At 38.8% G+C, this 21,506-nt stretch overlaps 2 protein-coding genes across 4 annotated transcripts in view; one reads left to right on the forward strand and one right to left on the reverse strand.

The window, feature by feature from the left end:
- The first annotated feature begins 3,605 nt into the window (after positions 1–3,605).
- Positions 3,606–12,750, forward strand: LOC107718124 (angiomotin-like 2a). Of its 3 annotated transcripts, XR_001637385.1 has the most exons (12): positions 3,606–3,758; positions 4,633–4,748; positions 5,863–6,481; positions 6,753–6,915; positions 7,594–7,795; positions 9,135–9,430; positions 9,590–9,777; positions 9,865–9,954; positions 10,062–10,219; positions 10,949–11,068; positions 11,276–11,535; positions 11,621–12,750. XR_001637385.1 is itself a non-coding variant. In XM_016525086.1 (11 exons), the coding sequence occupies exons 1-11, from the start codon at positions 3,715–3,717 to the stop codon at positions 11,359–11,361; spliced, it is 2,082 nt and encodes a 693-aa protein (XP_016380572.1). In that variant the 5' UTR covers positions 3,606–3,714; the 3' UTR covers positions 11,362–11,625. The 3 variants fall into 3 exon arrangements, 2 of the variants coding, with proteins under 2 accessions (XP_016380572.1, XP_016380573.1); XM_016525086.1 differs by having other exon boundaries at positions 11,276–11,625; XM_016525087.1 differs by lacking the exon at positions 5,863–6,481 and having other exon boundaries at positions 4,633–5,367; positions 11,276–11,625.
- Positions 12,751–19,971: 7,221 nt separating this feature from the next.
- The window catches only part of LOC107718164 (unconventional myosin-VIIa-like), a 32,118-nt gene continuing 30,583 nt past the window's right edge, over positions 19,972–21,506 (reverse strand). The window contains exons 45-47 of the mRNA XM_016525142.1: positions 20,538–20,621; positions 20,313–20,432; positions 19,972–20,229 (exon numbers count right to left, since the gene is read on the reverse strand). Coding sequence (XP_016380628.1) covers positions 20,137–20,229; positions 20,313–20,432; positions 20,538–20,621 — 297 coding nt within the window. The 3' untranslated portion in view covers positions 19,972–20,136. The remainder of the gene's footprint in view (positions 20,230–20,312; positions 20,433–20,537; positions 20,622–21,506) is intronic.

A 21,506-nucleotide genomic window follows, 5' to 3' on the forward strand; every position in this document is an offset into this window, starting at 1 on the left:
TATCATCTGTCTGTCTGTCTATCATCTGTCTATCGTCTGTCTGTCTGTCTGTCTGTCTATCATCTATCTATCTATCTATCTATCTATCTATATTATACACTTGTTAAATGGAATAAGTGAAACTGTTGAGTGGAATAAGAGAATACTCAGCTAAATGAACTTTAAAAAGAAGTTTACTACTTTATTTTAGTCTAGTAAATTTCAGGGCTACTAGTACATCTTTTTTTTTTTTTAGTTAGACTCATAGTTCAACCAAACACACATTTAACTTTTATTTTTTACAGTGTACTTGTGCTACATTTTTTTTTTTTTTTAATAATTGTGTTACATTTTTGTAAAAATGTGTGCTGTAAGAGTTCAGAAACTTTTTAAGGTCTATATATATCCTCCATCACCTTGGTGGGCAAAACCACTGAGTGTGAGCTATGTGCTGGATCAGCAGGAGTGGGGGCAGCTATTTGCTCAGGGGCACAGGGCCGGTTAAAGCAGGGACCCACATGAATAAACGGCATTATCCTGGTCCAGTGGAAAACTATTTAGGGGATCTGCACCATGCAACTCCATCTGTAATTGTGTTGTATCGCTTGTCACTTCCCGTGTCATGTATTTTCATTTATTTTATTGCGTTTGCAATTGCAAGTACCCGTTGGATTTTATGGAACAATTCATACTTCTCAAGAAAAACCAGAGTATGAACATACAGTGGGTACGGAAAGTATTCAGACCCCCTTAAATTTTTCACTCTTTGTTATATTGCAGCCATTTGCTAAAATCATTTAAGTTAATTTTTTTTCCTCATTAATGTACACACAGCACCCCATATTGACAGAAAAAGGGGGTCTGAATACTTTCCGTACCCACTGTATGTGTGGAATGAACAACTGTTTTGCTGCTCATTCCAGGTTCACGGCTTGACAGCAAGTCATGAGAAAAATTTGAACGTAAGACACCAGAGGTGAGGAATGTTGTAGATTAGGCTAATTATGTCTAATGACACTGTGAGAGAGGGTGCAAAGGATCCCATTCACACAAAGACATACTGTCAAATTATTAACCCCACCAACTGTCATATTAGGTTCTGTGATTTCTTTTTATACAAATCCTGGGCAGAATTTAATTTGTTTTGTGTTTGTATTCAAAGCACTCCGTCTTCTGCAGAATTGCATAAGGAAACAATGTAAATCAGCAAATGTGTCTTTGTTTGAAACTATTTTCATTAGCAGAGCTGAAACAGTAACTGGCAATATTGTGACTAAAATGTTAGCTACTCAATTTTAACTATCATTTATAATGAACTGTTGTATAAAAGCAGGATCACACAATCATGCCTCCTTGTTACTCCAGTAACTTCTCAATATGGCCCAAGACGTCATCGCTAGTTCTGTTATGAAATTTTCAAATTAATAATGGAGACTGATGGAGGCTTGTAGCTACACACCTTTTTAACTAGTAACAGCAGAACCAGTGATGTAGGAAAGACACACACACACACACACGTTTACTTAACTATCAAAATGGGGACATTCCATAGACTTATATTGTTTTTATATAAATGTAGTTTTACATATTACACCCTAACCCAAATCCTTACACTATCAGAAAACTGCATTTTACATTTTTTTAAAAACTTTATTTACTTTATTTTTATGCAAGTTTTTTAAATGGTTAAGTAGACACAAACACGCACACACACACACTGATTTGTTTGATTATATAAGTGAGCACATGTCATATATGTCTGTAGATTTTTGTTTTTATATCATGTTAATAATATTTTCCATATCCTAACCCTCACAGAAACCTGTACATGCACATTATTAGATTTAAATATAATCACTATTTGACCGATTTATGAGCATTTGTAGTGAGGACACATAACATGTTCCTAATGTGTTTAAATAGAGCATATTAATAAAATATTTTTAAAAGGTATATTCCGGTTGGTTTTCTTTAAAGACATCTTTTATTTATGCAGATATCAAAGGCTTGTCTTAATAGAGTTTTGATCTAGTGGCCTGGAGCAAAGGAGGTCCGTAAACAACTTAGCTCATTGTAGGCTGTCTCAGTGGTTCATGCTTCAGTCTTGTGATTCTTCTAAAAAGCCCACATGGCAGTTTAGAACTATATAAGGGTGGAGGTTGAAAGAATGGAGATATTCCAGTTTGGCTCCAAAAGGGGTTGTTGGGGGAAAAACCCCCAAAACAAAGCAGGATGGCTCTTAGTGCGGGGTGTATGGTGGAAGATCACACTACTGGTGCTATGATGTCTTCCAGTTTGTTTCCTGGAATGATTTTGAGGAAGACTCAAATTTTCATAGATTTGTACAGACTTGCCAGTGACTGCTTCCTTCATTCACACCTGCAATCAAGTAGTCACACGTCCAACACATGCCTGTTTCCCACTGACTCACTGTTTGAGACTTAGTTGGAAATACCCTGCTATCAGTCAAATCAAGAGGGGAAGCTGTATGAAGGATTGTTCAATATCATAGAATAGAAGCAAATAAAGTTTTCCTTGTTATTTTAAACATCATGCTCTTTGCATTGTGCACTTCCATTGGAAATCTGCTGCTTGATCTCAGCGTAATCAGTCCAGACGGACTGATTAAACATTCATTTCCAATTCACTCTGTGGAATTGCACCCTTTCACATTTATTATGGCTTTAGTTAGGAGGAACCTGAGGATTCATAGACAACCATAGGGCAACTAAGAAAAGTTACCACCCTGTCCGCCATAGCAGGGTGTTACCTCCCTGTTTCCTGTTGGTGACTTGTTTTGGACTATTGAAATATACTAGGGAGACCAAGGCGAAGATAGACCGTCCCATTTTGTGGCAAGTTCAGTATATGTTTTTTTTGTTTGTTTTTTTTTTTTTAATATAGTGTAGCCTTCCCCATCTGCTTATACACTACCTGTCAAAAGTTTGAAATAATTACGTTTTTTTTCTTATGCTCACCAGGTGTATTTGACTAAAATAAAACAGTATTGTGAAGTATGACCATTCAAAATAAGTGTTTTCTATTTAGATAGGCTATATTCAACAAATTTTATTAACTCCTGTGATGGTAAAGCTGAATTTTCAGTACAAAGAATAGAAGTCCAAAAGGGCAAAACTTTGTATGCTGTGAAATAAAAGTGCAGTAAGTCAGCTCAGCAACATACAGAAGAAAACATAAACGTAAACTCGTTTAGTACTTGAAAATATGCTTAAACATTTATAAGATATGCTTAAATACACAAAGGTTGATCTTCTAGCTCTAGTAATTTGTATTCCTATCTTGTGTCAACACGTCTGCATACCTTTCAGATTGGGTCACACCTTTTGACACCTTTTCTCTGTTAATGTGACATCACTTCTCAGTCTCTCTGTAGTAAAACAAGGCTTTATGTTGCCATGGATTTACTTCGACCACAACTGGCCCCTTTATACAGTACTTTCAGTGAAAACCTGAGCGCTCGTAGCTCCTGTGAAAGCCCCGGTGGACGTAAGCAGAACTGCAGCTGCTGAGTTAAATGGCTCCTTTTCTCTCTTTTCACTTTTGATGCCTGAGCTCACACATTCCGATCATTCCAGGCGCGCTCAGTTATTTATGAGAGCAGAGCGCGCGCCTACTAGCTCATAACCCAACCAGACCTGAGCGCACACACACATACACAGCGAGGAGATAAAACACATACAGAAGACATTAGCTGGATTACTTGGATTATTACACATGCCATTAACAGAATCCGTGTGGAATGAAAGTTTTGAAAGTTGGTAAGTTAATCGTCAATGTTCGTTTTACAGACATGATCAATAGTAGCGAACGCGTTCACTAGTGCCTTATTAATCGGCAGAAAAACGGAATATATGAGACTTTAAATGTAACACCGATTAATCCGAATCGATTTGAGGACGATCTGTTGTTGTTGAGTAAAAGTTAGACGAAATTGTGTTATGTTTATGGCGTTTAATTAGCTGGGGACGAGTTTTAGGAATATTGAAGATTTCCCATTGAGCATCTGTGAGCGCGCTGTGTTTATAGGTTAGGGATGAACACTTGTGTGTGTGTGTGTGTGTGTGTGTGTGTGTGTGTATTTGAATAGTTGTTGGTAAAATGGAATGTGTTGTTTTGGTTTTATTTTGGAATTGTTATTATTTTATAATTTATTTATTTTTGTAATTATTTGATGTTCTTTTAATTTATATAGCTGTTTACATTATTTATTATTATTATTATTCATTTTAACTATATGGTACAACGTGGATATGCATGACCTCTCCCTATCATTGGTGCAAGTTAAAATAGTTGGTTTTGTCATTAAATATTTGCTTATTATTTGATTTAAGCAACACTAGTTAAAACATATGTTACCAAATGAAGCTTGTTATGTGACAACATTTTACAGTGTAAAGTTGTCTTAGATTTATTTTATTTTATCTTTATCTTATTTTTATCTTTTTATACTGTTGTTTAATATGTCTGTGACACTTTCTCTAAACTGATGATAATAGTTTAAAATAATAGAGCACTTAAACAATAGGCTAGTTAAAAAAAAATACAGCACTTAAACCTTATTTATTTATTTCAAATAACTACTGACTATTGAAAAATCATAATCTTCTCTTGGATCGGTCTCTTGCCCTCCAGGTCCAGTTCAGATCATAAATACTCGTCTCCATCAAATAAAATGAGAGGTGAAGAAACGTCTGGTACTGGCCTGCACAGACTAATCCAAGAGCAGCTTCGCTATGGAAACCCCACAGATGCCCACACACTCCTGGCCATCCAGCAGCAGGCCCTGCAGCGAGGAGGAGGTGTTAGAGGTGGCAGCGGAGGGACTGGGTCTTCACAGTCGTCATCTGAGAGCCTCAGCCAAGAGGAGCCCCAGTCTCTTCAGCTCTCTGCCCGCCAAGATCCCCAGGGTCAAGAGCACCAGGTCGACTACCAGCACTCTGAGAACTACACAACATACCCACACCACGGCGAGGAGCTGCCCACCTATGAACAAGCCAAGGCCCAGTCTCAGTATTTGGCCTCCCAGTGGTGCCAGCTGAACAGGGGCTGCTCACTGCAGGATAGTGAAACCATCCCGAAGCCCTGTGAGGAGGAAGACAGCTGGGATCCGAAGCGAGGCCACATACGGTCACTCAGTGAGCGGCTTCTGCAGTTTTCAGTAGAGCGCAGTAAAATGCCTGCAACATGTTCTGCCAGTTATCCTCAGATCCATGGATATCATGCAAACCAGTACTTACAATATAGCCAGCAAGGACTGGAATACAATAGGCAGGTTCCTTATACCGAGTACCCCTTTCCTGCACAACAAGCAGCGGAGTATGAACATTACTACAAAGCACCACCACCATTTCATTCCCAGCACAACAGGTAGAGAAGACTATAACAACTGCAAAATGTACACTTAACCACAGCTGACATTCGATTTGGTAACATAGTATATGCATTTCCTCCAGTTCTGACGTACTTTATAAGATGTGTCATTTTGACTAATAGTCTTGGCTGATGCTATGGCTGAGTATGCAATATGCGACGTGCTGATGTAGTTTGTCATCCAAATGCACTAATGTACTAAGATGAACTGAATCTCATCGTTTAGTTTTTTATCTAACATGATGATTATTATCTTGTGCAGACTTCAAACACCAGAGGTTTGCCATAGACTCTCCACAGCTCCCCCTGCTGGCAGGGAAGTCACGGCTTGCAGTCGCAGTCAACTGGAAATGCTCATGAACGAGAATAAAAGACTGAAACAGGAGCTAGAGGGACACACTGAGAAGGCCCTCAGAATTCATAAGGTAAAAGCACATGACTCTGAAATTTACTTTTTAATCCAAGAGCAGCTTCGCTATGGAAACCCCACAGATGCCCACACACTCCTGGCCATCCAGCAGCAGGCCCTGCAGCGAGGAGGAGGTGTTAGAGGTGGCAGCGGAGGGACTGGGTCTTCACAGTCGTCATCTGAGAGCCTCAGCCAAGAGGAGCCCCAGTCTCTTCAGCTCTCTGCCCGCCAAGATCCCCAGGGTCAAGAGCACCAGGTCGACTACCAGCACTCTGAGAACTACACAACATACCCACACCACGGCGAGGAGCTGCCCACCTATGAACAAGCCAAGGCCCAGTCTCAGTATTTGGCCTCCCAGTGGTGCCAGCTGAACAGGGGCTGCTCACTGCAGGATAGTGAAACCATCCCGAAGCCCTGTGAGGAGGAAGACAGCTGGGACCCGAAGCGAGGCCACGTACGGTCACTCAGTGAGCGGCTTCTGCAGTTTTCAGGAGAGCGCAGTAAAATGCCTGCAACATGTTCTGCCAGTTATCCTCAGATCCATGGATATCATGCAAACCAGTACTTACAATATAGCCAGCAAGGACTGGAATACAATAGGCAGGTTCCTTATACCGAGTACCCCTTTCCTGCACAACAAGCAGCGGAGTATGAACATTACTACAAAGCACCACCAGCATTTCATTCCCAGCACAACAGGTAGAGAAGACTATAACAACTGCAAAATGTACACTTAACCACAGCTGACATTCGATTTGGTAACATAGTATATGCATTTCCTCCAGTTCTGACGTACTTTATAAGATGTGTCATTTTGACTAATAGTCTTGGCTGATGCTATGGCTGAGTATGCAATATGGGACATGTTGATGTAGTTTGTCATCCAACCATACTAACATACTAAGATGAACGGAATCCCACAATTTAGTTTTTTAACTAACATCATGATTTTTACCTTGTGCCACTGCAGACTTCAAACACCAGAGGTTTGCCATAGACTCTCCACAGCTCCCCCTGCTGGCAGGGAAGTCACGGCTTGCAGTCGCAGTCAACTGGAAATGCTCATGAACGAGAATAAAAGACTGAAACAGGAGCTAGAGGGACACACTGAGAAGGCCCTCAGAATTCAGAAGGTAAAAGCACATGACACTGAAATTTACTTTTGGTGAAAAAAAATGTGGTAAATAACTTAACAAAATGAGTTTTTTTGGGCAAGCAATTCTCGTTCTGTTCTATGTGTATTTTGTAGTTTTCGTTTGACTTTGGCTAAATTCCAAAAGGCAATGTAGTGTTTTCAATGGATTACATCAGTGCAGTTAAGCTGTTGCTCACTCTGAAAGAATTATAATTACACAGGTTTGAGCACTTACCCATCAGGCCACTGCCTTGTGTAAACATGCCTGGGATGATGGAGTCATGGTTAATGCTATCCTGGTCTTTCCACTCCTTAAACACCTTCTCTGTTCTGTGCTCTCAAGGAGCGGTTACATTTACCGTTGCTTGATGAAATTTCGTGAATGAGGGCGAAAATGTTCAGCACACAGATTGTGCTAGTTTTTCAGAAAATTTTTTATGTAATTTTGCATGCTGGCCAGCAGAAAGCAGCTTATTTTGAAAGTGACTTCTGTGACTTCAGTTATACATTTCTACACTATTGACAATAGACTATGGACCTTTTTTGCCCACAAAATTTCACTAATGTGACTGCACCTTTAAACATAACCAGCAACACTGATTGCTAACCATCTTTTAGTATTTGTTAGATTAACACATCTGACTTGCAATTTAATTGTCTTTTATTTTTCCCCCAGCTAGAACAAGAGATCCAAAGGATCTCAGAGGCCTACGACACTCTGATGAAGGGCTGCGCTAAAAGAGAAACTCTAGAGCAAGTGCTAAGAAACAAGCTGATGGCTGAGATCAAGAGGCTACAGCATTCAAGCATTCAAGCGGCAAAAGAAGCCGAAGCTGCTGACCAGAACCAGCATGTTATTGAGAAGCTCCTTCTGCAGAGTGAGTTCATGAACATGGCCACATCAAACCTCTATACTGTTTCACATGCTCTGGATACTTCTTAATCCAGATTTGCACTCCAAATGTGAGATCTGTTTTTCTGTTGAGTCATTTTGCTTAAAGAGGGAACGTGTTTCCAATTAGAACATTCCAATGCAGGAATTTCAGTCACATAACAGCGCCTTAGTTGATCTGAACAGTCAGAAAAGAGGATTAAATGTCAGATGTGACTTTAGCTATGTACGAGAGAATGCCTGGGGACAGATAACCACTGCTCTTGTCTGCTTCACACTGACAATTAATGAAATGTTCTGCTCAGCGATCACTTCCTGTTTGCTAAGAATGGGAAGAGTAGGGATGATGATGAGTTTCGCAGTGACTGATGGGAAATAAGCTCCGGGATGTGGGTCAAAGGGAGAGTGGGTCACTGCTTCTCCTTCCCTCTGCATTCCTTAAGCGCTTGCGTAAATGAGGCGCTCCGGACTTTGCGATTGAATTCCTGAGCAGGAAGTCAATGGGGAGTGGTGCTGGAGAGGGCCTGCATAAACATTCCTTCAGCTTCTTTCTCACATCCTCACGTAAATATCTATGCTTGTTATGACTGGACATATTGGATTAGTATATACTGAAAACATTTTTTGGCGGATGCTTCTATCCAAAGCAACATACTTTTCCTTCGTATGCATTTCATCAGTTCTTGCATTCGAACCTAGATACAATATAATAGAATAGAATAGAACAGAATAGAATATACAGACCAATGGTTGCAGAACAGTGCTATTTTAGAATATTTTGAATACAATTATCTATATTATATAATAATTTAATTTCATTTTAGTAAATTTGTTGTGCTTTTGTCATTTTTATTTGATTTTGTTTTTGAATATTTCTATTTAGCTTTAATTTATTTTGACTTTATTAGTTAGTTGCCTGTACTAATCTGTATATTTTATTTAATTTCAGTTTTATTTCAATGAATGAAAACAATTTTAATAGTTTAGTTAACAATTTCAACTAAGGACTTGAATTTAGCCAGCAAGAATGGCTTAGAACTGAACCAATACCCTACTAGATCAATACAATACACATATTATGTCTCAAAACATTAGAAATCATATTTAAATATAAAATATAAACAAAAAAATAGATAAGCCATATTGTGACATCACAGCCAAAATGCCACCATCCATGCCACAATGCCATAATGGCCCATGAATGTGCCTAAACTTGGTCTGTGGGGACCACAACTTGGAATTTCTTTGGCTCTCTAAGCATGTGACCTGTTCATATCCATTTAATTTACAAACACGGATCTCAATTTTTCTATCTTTTCTGACAGATGAAGAACAGCAGCTGCAGTGTGCACATCTGGAGCAGGAGGTTCAGCATCTGCGAAATGAAGTGGAGAACCAGCAGCACAGGAGTGAGGCCCTGGAGACGGCAGTGAGGTCCACGCAGACACGCAGCCAGCAGCTGTGGACGGAGCTGCAGAGGAAGAGAGCGTATGTGGAGAAGGTTGAGCGTCTGCAGGGGGCTCTAACTCAGCTGCAGGCGACCTGCAAGAAAAGAGAAGGGTTGGAAACGCGCCTGAGGACACGGCTAGAGCAGGAACTGCGGAGCCTCCGAAATCAGCAGGTACTGAGACAAAACGGTGCTTTGTTTTTGTTTTTAACTGTTCAGATGTGGCATTGTATTTCAGGGCTGTTTCCTTCCAGTAAAGCTAAGAATAGCTTGAGACTTCAGATCAGGACATTGCAACAATCTTACACTTTGTTTGCTTGTCTTTGTCCACAGCGGCAGCCTCAGCCAGTCTCCGTAGCGTCCCACGTGAGTGTGTCCACACTGCAAGAGCTTCTGAGGGAGAAAGAAGAGCGCATTCTGTCCCTGGAGGCCGACAAGACGCGCTGGGAACAGAAATACTTGGAGGAGAAGACCATGAGGGAGTTTGCGATGGATGCTGCTGCCACCGCTGCAGCTCAGAGGTAAAGAAGGAGATCAGTGTCAAAATCTTCAGAGCTTATTGAGTTTTTTTAACCAATTTCTAATAGCTTTTTTCCTGAACTTCATAGAGACACAACCATCATCAACCATTCGCCCTGCCATTCCTTCATTGAGGAGCTCCCATTATCTGAGCACAAGAACCAGGAGGTAGAAAACAGGTAAAAGAGACACCTTTTTGACACCTAAAAATAAATATCAGTCGTGTTTAATTAACCATTTTGGATTTTAAGATTGTGTAGGACTCATAAGGTTAATATGTTGTCAGGATCCGTGCCCTGTACGCCCAAATCCTGGAGAAGGACACAGTGATTAGTATCCTGAAGCAGAAGCTTCAGAGAGAGACAGGTGACCCCCGACTAGCTACTGCTGAGCCCTCCATCACCATCTCTCATTCAACGGTCACACACACTGCCCAGGTCAAAGGTTAGTGTCAATGCTAAGGAGCGTTCACTAGCTAAGATTTTACTAAATAAATTAGTGTCTCACTAAAATTAGCATTAGTGTTCTCTGCTAATTTATGTTTACTACTTATGATTTGGTAGCTGTTGCCTGATAAAATTACCATTAGTGTTTACTAGTTAAGCTTTTACTAGTTAAGTTATTAGGTTTTACTAGTTACTAAGCTAAGTTGTAGTGTGACTAACATTAGCATTAGTGTTCATTGTTAATTAGATTTTACTAGTTAAGTTGGTGTCTGACTAACTTTAGTGTTCACTGCTAGTTTGCAGAACTAGTTAAGTTAGTGTCTGATAAGCATTGATGCTTACTGTTAATTAGCTTTTACTAGTTAGTGTCTGATTAACATTAGAATTAGTGTTCACTGCTAATTAATATGTAGTAAAAGTTAGTGTCTGACTAACATTAGCATTAGCGTTCACTGCTAATTGTGTTTGCTAGTTAAGCCTTTACTAGTTACTAGCTAAGCTTTTACTAGCTAAGTTATTGACTAATATTAGCATTAGTGTTCATTGTCAAATAGCTTTTATTAATTACGTTAGTGTCTGACTAACATTAGCATTAGTGTTCACTCCTAATTAGCATTTACTACTGACGTTAGTGTCTGACTAACATTAGCAGCATTAGTTAGTTCTGAGAATGGCATGAAATTAGCTGAGAATTACTAATTACAAATTCTTATGGATCTTTTTCCAGGGAAGAGTCATTCCAATGGTACGTCCCATTTGGCGCTCGCTCCGGAAGCAGTCCCAGGACAACCTGAGAAAGTTCTGAAACAGACAACAGATCAAACCTCCTACACAGAGACCAGCTCTGGTGAGTCAACTTCAACTGTTTCTGCATAATATGGGATATACTGAAAATATTACACACTTCAGTGTGTAAAAAAATAAGCTGATTAAAAGTCATTTGTCAAAAACTAATTTGTGATCTTTTGTAAATAGGTCTACCACTGATGTCTCTCTCCTGATGTAGTCCCTCATTTTGTGATAACTGATTAATATTTGTTACTATTTTTCATAGATAACATCCAGAAAGCACCATCTGCTCTGGACCTTTTCAAGGGCCTTGATAATGTGGCGGCTGATGCAGTGGAGATCTTCATTTGATGAAGAACACTGACAAACTGCCTTGCAAAATAAATGTAGAGGAGCTCTGGGAGAGCTTAAATGACACCACATCACTATACTGTTGTGAAGCAAGAGTCCAGCTAATTAATAGTGCTGCTCAAAAATCTCGTCAAAGAGGCTGAGCTCTTCTCTTAAAACTACATCTCCAGTCTGGTATGTTTTGACAGATAAGGCAGTAAACTGAATTACAGAGACTTTTGCTGCTGGTGAGAATCCTACGTTTTTTTGTTTTTTACAGCCGTACCATACAGGAGGGCGGACACAAACTTCTAAATTGTCCTCACTATTGCATTGTAACTCCTCTCAGAAGACCTGTGGTAACTTCACCACATTCCAATTCAATTGACTTTCTTCTTGAGACTGAAGCTCTTGTATGTATCTTTTCCACCCCACCTTTATTGATTGTTATAAATGGTTACGTTTTTCTCATGATTTTCTATTTATGGCTGCTACGCCCTTCAGCAAAATTCTTTTACGTTGCATTTCTAGGATCGGCATGCTTAATGCTGTCACGCTGTGTGAGACAAAAACCTTATACGTATAGACCTAAGAGTCCAGAAGAACTGTTAGAGAGAAAACCAATTGTATTATAATTTGCTTTCTTGTACTTTGTTTTCGAATGTGTTTGCTCTTAAATGACACATTTGCTGGTCAAGGTGTCATTTCAAAGTAAATATTAATATATATTTTGTACAATTATTTTGAGTTGTGTTTGGAATGTAATGCTGAGGAACTGATGCCAAAGAGCATTTCAGTAAAATTCATGTGTTCAAAACACATGGCCAAGGGTTGACCTCTTCTATTTAATCAATGAAAGATGTGAATGTTCTGAAACATTTCATACACTTACAATAAAGCTATTAATATATAAAAAATATGTGTCTCTTGGTTTGTGAAGCCCTTGGGAAATTTCTGTTGGTTCAAGCAAGCACCATCTACTGGATTTCAGCCCATTTCGCACATTCCAGGTTTTTTCTCGCACAGTCCGAGAAAGATGAGTAATTATAAGCGAATGCCATTGAGGGGCATTCCAGCTCTCATATTTCACCAGAGAAAACCTCACGTAATTTCCCTCAGGCTCACCTTTAGCCACATTTTAGACTCCGTTTTGTTGAAAACTTCTGAGGCATTCAGACAAACATTCTGCTTTTGAGAGAGAACAATAGATAACTCGCTCAAAGCTGACTTACCCAACATTGACTAACCTATTTGGCCTCCTATTCTACGAATACTGTTACTGACAAAGCCAACTCAATATTTCTTAGTGTAGTCGCATGCTTTGTAACATGGTATTGATGTCATACTCTGTGTTTCCAAATATAGAACAAGGCTACATCTGTATTAGATGTGATGTTTAAATAATAAAAAAATAAAATGTATAACTAATGGATCTTTGTGACAGTAATGAGAGGCAACTTAGACTTGCATTGCTCATGAGGAAGTTGTTTGTGGGTGATCGTACTGTAAGTCAGTTGTTTACCTAGTACAAGGCACTCAACTGTGTGAAAACTGGGCAGCTCACATACATCCCACATGCAATCCTGCTAAATCTTGTGTGTGTGTTTTATTTCCTTGTTTTTAGGGCCAAACAGTGAGGTCCAAAAGCATGAAAACGTATTGAAACTTTGGAATTCAAAATTGTATTAAAATCTGGAAATAAAGTTTTATAAAGATTTTTTAAAAATCTGTTTTTATTTAAGAAAATATTTGAGATTCTGCACAGACATTACACAAACGTGGAGTTCATGCAGCTCGAGTGCTGATGTCTTTAAAGCAAAAGTGAGGCAAACCAATGAAATTGAAGTGAGACATTATGAAATTTCAGTTGTTTACCTAGTACAAGGCACTCAACTGTGTGAAAACTGGGCAGCTCACATACATCCCACATGCAATCCTGCTAAATCTTGTGTGTGTGTTTTATTTCCTTGTTTTTAGGGCCAAATATCTGTCTATATACAGTGAGGTCCAAAAGCATGAAAACGCATTGAAACTTTGGAATTCAAAATTGTATTAAAATCTGGAAATAAAGTTTTATAAAGATTTTTAAAAAATCTGTTTTTATTTAAGAAAATATTTGAGATTCTGCACAGACATTACACAAACGTGGAGTTCATGCAGCTCGAGTGCTGATGTCTTTAAAGCAAAAGTGAGGCAAACCAATGAAATTGAAGTGAGACATTATGAAATTCATTTTAATTTAACTTTTTTTTTCAAACTGTTATGCTGATAATATAATTTGTAATGAAACGATATATATCAAATAATAAAAAATAAAAAAAGCCAAATGGAAGAATTTTCACGTGTTCTCAGGCTTTTGAATCCCATTGTATGTTAAAACCTCTCATTAAAACCTTGTAATAGAAGGTACATAAAATAATTAATGTCTTAATTACAAATGCCAAACAAATCTGGCATTTTCTAAAAGGGGGAATGTATAGTTTATGGTTTTAATTATACTAAGTCGATGGGAGGTCCATAACATTTCAAAGACAAAAGTTTGATTGATGAAGGAATCTCAGGAATTTAGGTCTCAGTTGTAACGAGAGTGAACAATGCTTGTTGTTGGAAATAACACGGCCACGTCTTACATATTTGCTACAGTAGTAATGCCTCTGATTATGACCTCCATTGTTCATGCATTTATGTATCAATTAAAATTGTATTTTAAAAATACAATTTAAAATGTTCTATTTTAAAGATTATCTAACAAAAACAGTATTTATCTGGTACAAGAAATATAGGATATTAGGATGGGTAGCATCAAACCAAGTTAATGTACACCAAAGACAACTAACAAAGTAAGCAAACAAACAAAAAATGCATCAAGAACAAATTAACACGGTTTAACAATTTCCAACAAAATTCAAAGAAATTGGATATATGATATTTATTCAAGGAAACAGATTTTTTTTCTCCACAATGTTTGAATGATTTCTGTCAAATTTCATTCAAAACTACCCTAACTCACAGGACAGCCTATAAAAATAAAAAAGAGCAAAAGTTTGTCGGATAATTTAACAACATAAAATATGATTGGTCAGTAAGGAGGGAAGGCTAAGTTAAAGGATAATTCAAATGAATCAGTGAATCATTTTTTTTTTGTTCCAGGTTGAATACCTCTAAAATACATCTGCTTTCAAATGCAGTTCTTTAAGCAAACATTCAACGTAGATCACTGTCAATAAGGTTCAACATATAAAAAATTCTTCAGTGAGTGATAATAGATACAGTTATGGATTATCATGACTCAGTATCCGAACATTTTAAGTAGAGTTTATAAATCATAACAGCATTGCCATTTAAACTGATAACAGAAACCAGGGGGAAAAGCACTCCAGCATGTGGGAGAGTTCATGACCCTCGTCTATATACACTGACAATGTTCACATTTGCTTTCAATATTTGCAATAAACCATCTTTAACCAAATAACATTTTAACAGGCAAACATGATGACGACACTGTGGCACTGCATCTTCATACCAACACAAGAACAAACTTGGCTCCAGGTGAGTTTATGTAAGCTGAGAAAATCCTCTTGGTTGGAATGAAAAGGTTTAGCATTTTTATGGCAGTTACAGCCTGTATGGGAACCAGGAAACATGCGATACACTGCAATTCATCTTGTTTATAAGCGCAGTGGAGACCTTTTCCTCCTCACAGAGAAAAAGGCTGCCAACATTCTTTTGACTTTTGAGAAGCACTTGACATTGTTACCCTTGGATTTCTTCCTCAACATGAATAAAATGGAGGGCCGTGGAGCATTTGAAGGTCAAAGGGCACATTCCTAAAGCTTGAAATGAGGAACGCCAGCAAATATGAATTTTTCTATCCATTTGAGTGAGGGTGAATTAAAGCGATCATTGGTGTTTGTTGAAAAACAACATCAGTTTAGATGTTAGATGAATTCTGGGTCAGCACAATCAGCCAAGAACCAAACAATTCTGAATACAGGATTGATTTTCAAATGAATCCAGCATGAATGAGGTCAGCTTTATAAACTAAAAACTGTCCTGTTTATTGTCTGGCACATGTTGGTTGGATGTGCTGTGCCCTCAGAGAGTAGATTGATTACTTCAGCCGCACACATTTCCAGCATTGATTGGTGACTGGATGGAATAACCTTCAATTTGGACTCTCTCTGAATGATAGATCTGAATCATGCTGCAAGGGGAATAAATTAAAGCAACCTTGCCTTCATATTTTTAAACTATACCACAATCCAAACCATACCTCATGACTGCAATAGTACAAGTGCAATGATGAAGAGCAGTAAAACCACAAGGAGCCACACATACCCCATCCATGACTAATGCTTTACCATCATGCGTTTTAATGGTTAGGAATGGCAGCATTTCAAATGCTAGTCACGTGCATGACTGCATTTTTCAGAGCTGCTGTTTGAAAGTCTCAGCACTTAGCCATGATTGCCTTTGCTGGGCTCTTTATTTAGAGGAATGCATTAAAGGGTCACATGATGCGATTTCAAGTTTTCCTTTCTCTTTGGAGTGTTACAAGCTGTTTGTGAATAGATAAGATCCCTAAAGTTGCAAAGACTAAAGTCTCAAAACCAAAGAGATATTCTTTATAAAAGTTACAACTGGTCCACGCCCTCCTAAAACGCCTCATTTAAACACGCCCCCACATGTCTACGTCACGATATGGGAAGATTTGCATAATGCCGCCCAAATGTTCACGCAAAGAAAGAAGGCGTAACTTTATTGTTGCTGCCACCGCCGCCGCGCCATGTTGTGAAGACTGTGTTTCGTTGCGAAAGCGAAAATACTTTGTTTGGCCTTCCAAAAGAAGACACGACTAGAAATCAGTGGTTAAGTTGTATTTACAACACTTTTCCAGAACAGTTCAACCCAAATATTCAGATGTGTGTGAATTGTAATTTCTCCGGTCACAAATGCAACGCGTAAAAAGACAGTATAAGTCATTAATCCGTAATTACGTATGTCCCCACTGGATGCAACAAATGCCTCGTTTATAATGAGTTTCAATGTTTTTGTCTCGTTGCAACGGGACACGGCATCACAGTATGGTAAGGGGCGTAACATTTTCGTCATATAACATATAACATATTCGGCCAATCACAACGCACTGGATAGCTGGCCAATCAGAGCACACCTCGCTTTTCAGACTGATGAGCTTTGTAAAAATCGACGCGTTTCAGAAAGGCGGGGCATAGAGGAGAAACAATAATGTAAAGTATGTGGAAAATAATGTTTTTTTTTTACCTTAAACCGCAACACATTTCATTACACCAAATAATGTTCTTTTTAGCAACATCATATGAGCCCTTTAAAGCATTCCTGATCAATTAATTGGCATGAGGAATGTGACAGTTCAGAACACAATGGAACGTTTCCAAAAAAACTGCCTGTGTGAGTCTCAAAACAATACAGATTGAGTCCACAGATTGAGTTGCAAGGGGGTGATACGGTGCTATGAAAAAAAGATTTTACAAAATTTAGGGTTGTCAAAGTAAAAAAATGAATGCAAGCCATCAACTAAATACATTTAGTTCAATAATTAAAAATAGTTTTCATGTATTAAAGGGATAGTTCACCCAAAAATGAAAATTTGATGTTTATCTGCTTACCCCCAGCGCATCCATGATGTAGGTGACTTTGTTTCTTCAGTAGAACACATATGATGATTTTTAACTCCAACTGTTGCATTCTATCAGTCGTATAATGCATGGCAATGGTAACAAAATCTATGAGAGTAAAAAAAACATGCACAGACAAATCCAAATTAAACCCTGCGGCTCGTGACGACACATTGATGTCCTAAGACACGAAACGATCGGTTTGTGCCAGAAACCAAACGTTATTTATATCATATTTTACCTCTAATACACCACTATGTCCAACTGCCTTGAGCGAGCGTACGGCATCCGGTGCGTGAGGTGTGTACGCGCTCTGGCGTAGTTTACGTTAAAGGGTGTGTTGATATCCAGCCGAAGAGCAATCAACCATAACTTCAGGCGAGCAGGCTCAGAAGTTGGGAATACGTGGAAAGTCACCACTCCCGAATGAGTTCGCACGAGAGAACGTAATCTTTTAGTTTTAAGTCGGTTTGAACAATCCGGATAAGCGCAAGTAAGTACCATTTTGATTAGCCGTCGTACCTACAATGACTGTGCACTGTGTAAACAATGAATGACGTATACGCGCGAGAGATCACTTCCGGCGCTTGCGTAAACTACGCCAGAGCGCGTACACACCTCACGCACCGGATGCCGTGCACGCGCTATCTTTCTCTCGCGCGAACTCATTCGGGAGTGGTGACTTTCCATGTATTCCCAACTTCTGAGCCTGCTCGCCTGAAGTTATGGTTGATTGCTCTTCGGTTGGATATCAACACACCCATTAACGTAAACTACGCCAGAGCGCGTACACACCTCACGCATCGGATGCCGCGCTCAAAGGCAGTTGGACATAGTGGTGTATTAGAGGTAAAATATGATATAAATACTGTTCGGTTTCTGGCACAAACCGATCGTTTCGTGTCTTAGGACATCAGTGTGTCGTCACGAGCCGCAGGGTTTAATTTGGATTTGTCTGTGCATGTTTTTTTTACTCTCATAGATTTTTTTACCATTGCCATGCATTATACGACTGATAGACTGCAACGGTTGGAGTTAAAAATCATCATTTGTGTTCTACTGAAGAAACAAAGTCACCTACATCTTGAATGCGCTGGGGGTAAGCAGATAAACATCCAATTTTCATTTTTGGGTGAACTATCCCTTTAAGCAGTAATTATTAAGCAGCACAACTGTTTTCAACATTGATAATAATAATATTAAATGTTTCTTGATCGTCAAATCAGCATATTAGAATGATTTCTGAAGGATCATGTGATACTGAAGACTGAAGTAATGGCTGCTGAAAATTCAGGAATAAATTACATTTTAAAATATATTAAAATAGGAAAAAAATGATTTTTTTCCAGTCATCTCAATGGCAAAAAGTGTCCCCAATTCACCTTAATTTACCCCTACTAACTGCCTACTTACTTTTCCAAGTAATATTTCAATAATTTGTTGTTTACAAGAAGGTCTGTTGACTGATACAATTGCTCCATTACTGCTCAGACAGCAGTGCTTGTAATAAAAAATAAAATAAAAAAACACCAGCATCTTATGGTTTCAACAGTAAAATAGCTCCAGACTGAAGGTTTCAGATGTCAGCCTGGGTTAGTAAGGCTCCATGACATTGTGGTATCAAGAACATGTTTCTAATAACATGAGGCTCATGTCGGTAAGACAAAATGAGGCTCAGGGCTGAAGAGAAGTGGATACATTTCACGTTTTAGGCATGACATGAATAAAATGGTTTTTTGAGTCCCCCACAGTGAAGTGTTGTGTTTCTGACTTCTCCCTCTCCTACCCAGGGTCCTGTGTTATTATTCGGTAATAGTGAGCACATGGCAAAGTGTGCATCAGGGCCAAAAAGCGTGCTCTACACTCGATTACCATGATTGCTGTGGAGCATTCATGCTGGATTTTCCAGTTTTAGCACAAGGCTTTCTTTCAGTTTCATGGAATGGCTGAATTGCTGGTCAAGAGGCCAGGGGTTGAGAGAGGCAGGCTGGGATATTTTTGGTTTAGTGGAAGAATTAAACAGCAAGAGAGGCTGTGAAAATCCGAAAAGTCCTAAAAGAAAATCCCAATTTTTTTGTGGATTTGGACATCTGCAGTAGTAAATAAAATTATTTAAGAAATACAAATGTACACTACTGTTCAAAATAAATTCATGCTTTAATTTAGTAAGGATGCTTTAAAATGATGAACAGTGACAGTGAAAACATTTATAACATTACAAGAGACATTGATAACAATAATAAATGTTTCTTGAGCACCAAATCAGCATGTTAGAATGATATCTGAAGGATCATATGACAAGTAATGACTGCTAAAAATTCAGCTTTGCCATCACAGTAATAAATTACATTTTAAAATATAGTAAAACAGAAAACAGTTATTTCAAATTATCAGAATATTAATATTTTATGTTTTTGTTTTTTTTTGTTTTTTGACTTGTTTAAAAGAACGTTTTAAAAATCTTACCAACCCCAAACTTTTGAGCAGTAGTGTATATTATACAGTAGTGTGTGTGTATATACTGTATATACATATATATGTGTGTGTGTGCACTATATATCACAGTTTAGGACATCAAAAGTCAAATATATCATATCAGTATTCAGTAACAAAATCTATGTATAATTATTATGAGCTAAATGAGTGCAATAAATGAAATTAGTGCAATTTAAATTGTGGAATATTATTATTGATGACAAATTGTTCAACTAGTCATCATTCGTTAATTAAAATTTAAATTTAGAGCCATATTGATTTTTACATTTTATTGTTAAATATGACTGTTCCATCAAAGCAGTATTAGATAGATTAGAATGAAACTGTAAAAATACTGCCACCTAGTGTAACATTGCAATGAAAAGTCAATAAGAAGGTGGACTATTGCAATAAAAATAAATACTCAAGCCTATAAATTTATTTAAAATATATATGCACATAGAAGAAGCAACAAGCAAAAACATTATGATTTCCCTGACAGATCTATACTAGTTACTGTTACATATTAAAATGTGATGATGAAGTTAATGATTATTAAATGTAATTTTTTACTTATGCAATTCTCCAAACATTACATGAACAAATTCATAGTACAATCATTATGGTAAAGATCTAAAAAAGAAATGCCACAAAAACAATTGTACTACATGTTGATCCTCTTTGATTTCCGCACCCTTGGTATCTCATTCAGATACATATCCTTGTAAGAGGACAGGAGATCACTTATTCTATAACCCTGCAAGACAAACAGTCAGAGGATATTAACATATGCACAGGTGACACTTGCTATAGTTGTGTGTGTGTGTGTGCTATATTTACCACAGAGGTCTCACAGAGCAGAGTGTTGCCCTTCACCAGGTTGCCAATGGTCAAGTGAAAATAGGTGTTTCCACTAGACCAGGAAGTGATCTTACTGAATGGATGCATCACAAGCACCTCCTGCAGGCAAGCCAGCCAAAACACTTGTTAACTCAACAAACTAGATAATGCTGAGTTGGGCTGTACATTATAGTTGTATTATGTATTATACAGACAGATTTGTACCTTTGCCTTAGGGTTGATGATACTAACTCCTTGCTTACTGATTGATAGCGTAATAACACTGGGGTAAGTCTTCTCTGAGGTTTGCTGTGAGAAAAAGGACAGAGTCAAGAAGACAACCCCCCTTCTTAGCAATTAGGGTTTCCTTTCTAACGGTCACACCCGTTGCGTTAACACACTATGGGGAAACTCCTGTTTAATCTGATACTGAAGCCTGATTTGATCACATTTGTGTAGCTGCACGAACCAATGGCACTTCAACCCAACAAAAGGGGTGGAGCTGACTGCTATATAAGTCGTCTCTGAGTGCCATTTCATCAGAATTTTTCTCCTTCAGCGACGAAGATCATCACCTTGCTGGACTCAAGGAGCAAGAAGCCGAAGCAAGAGGCACACCCTGCTGCTCGCCACTGTGAGAAGAAGCCCCAGCAGCAGAAGATCACTAAAAGCCATGATGCAGATGGGCAAGGTGAGCAGTCTGGGCACCGCCCACGCAGAGACTGCGCTCACCGGAACAGAATGCTCTCACTGAGAGCATGAGTCTCGCCCTTCTCCACTCGCGGATTGCCTTCTTCAATGAAGGCAGCCCTGCTCTCCCATTTCTCCCCTCTCAGCTAGTTCGGAGAAAGAAACAGTGGAGTCACGGAGCTGAGCAACCGGGCTTGAGTGATTTCACTCCGGCACAGGTCTCTCGTACTCTCTCCGCTACACTTTGATCCGCCGGTGTGTTTTACATGTGAGGATCAGTGCCCTTCGGCTACAACGAGCGGTTTGATCTTTTTAGGTGGATCAGAGGAGAATGCTGTCACTGATGATTCCATATCACTGACAGCTTCAGATTTGGATGCGCCTGGGCCAGGCCCACGCTGAGGCTGCGCTCAGTGAGGCAGACTGCTCTCACTGCGAGAGCATGAGTCTTGCGCAGCACTTTGATCCGCCGGTGGGTTTACAGGTGAGAATCAGTGCCCCTTG

The sequence above is a fragment of the Sinocyclocheilus rhinocerous genome, unplaced genomic scaffold, assembly GCF_001515625.1.
Source record: "Sinocyclocheilus rhinocerous isolate Xijiao unplaced genomic scaffold, SAMN03320098_v1.1 scaffold480, whole genome shotgun sequence".
Classification (NCBI taxonomy): Eukaryota; Metazoa; Chordata; class Actinopteri; order Cypriniformes; family Cyprinidae; genus Sinocyclocheilus; species Sinocyclocheilus rhinocerous.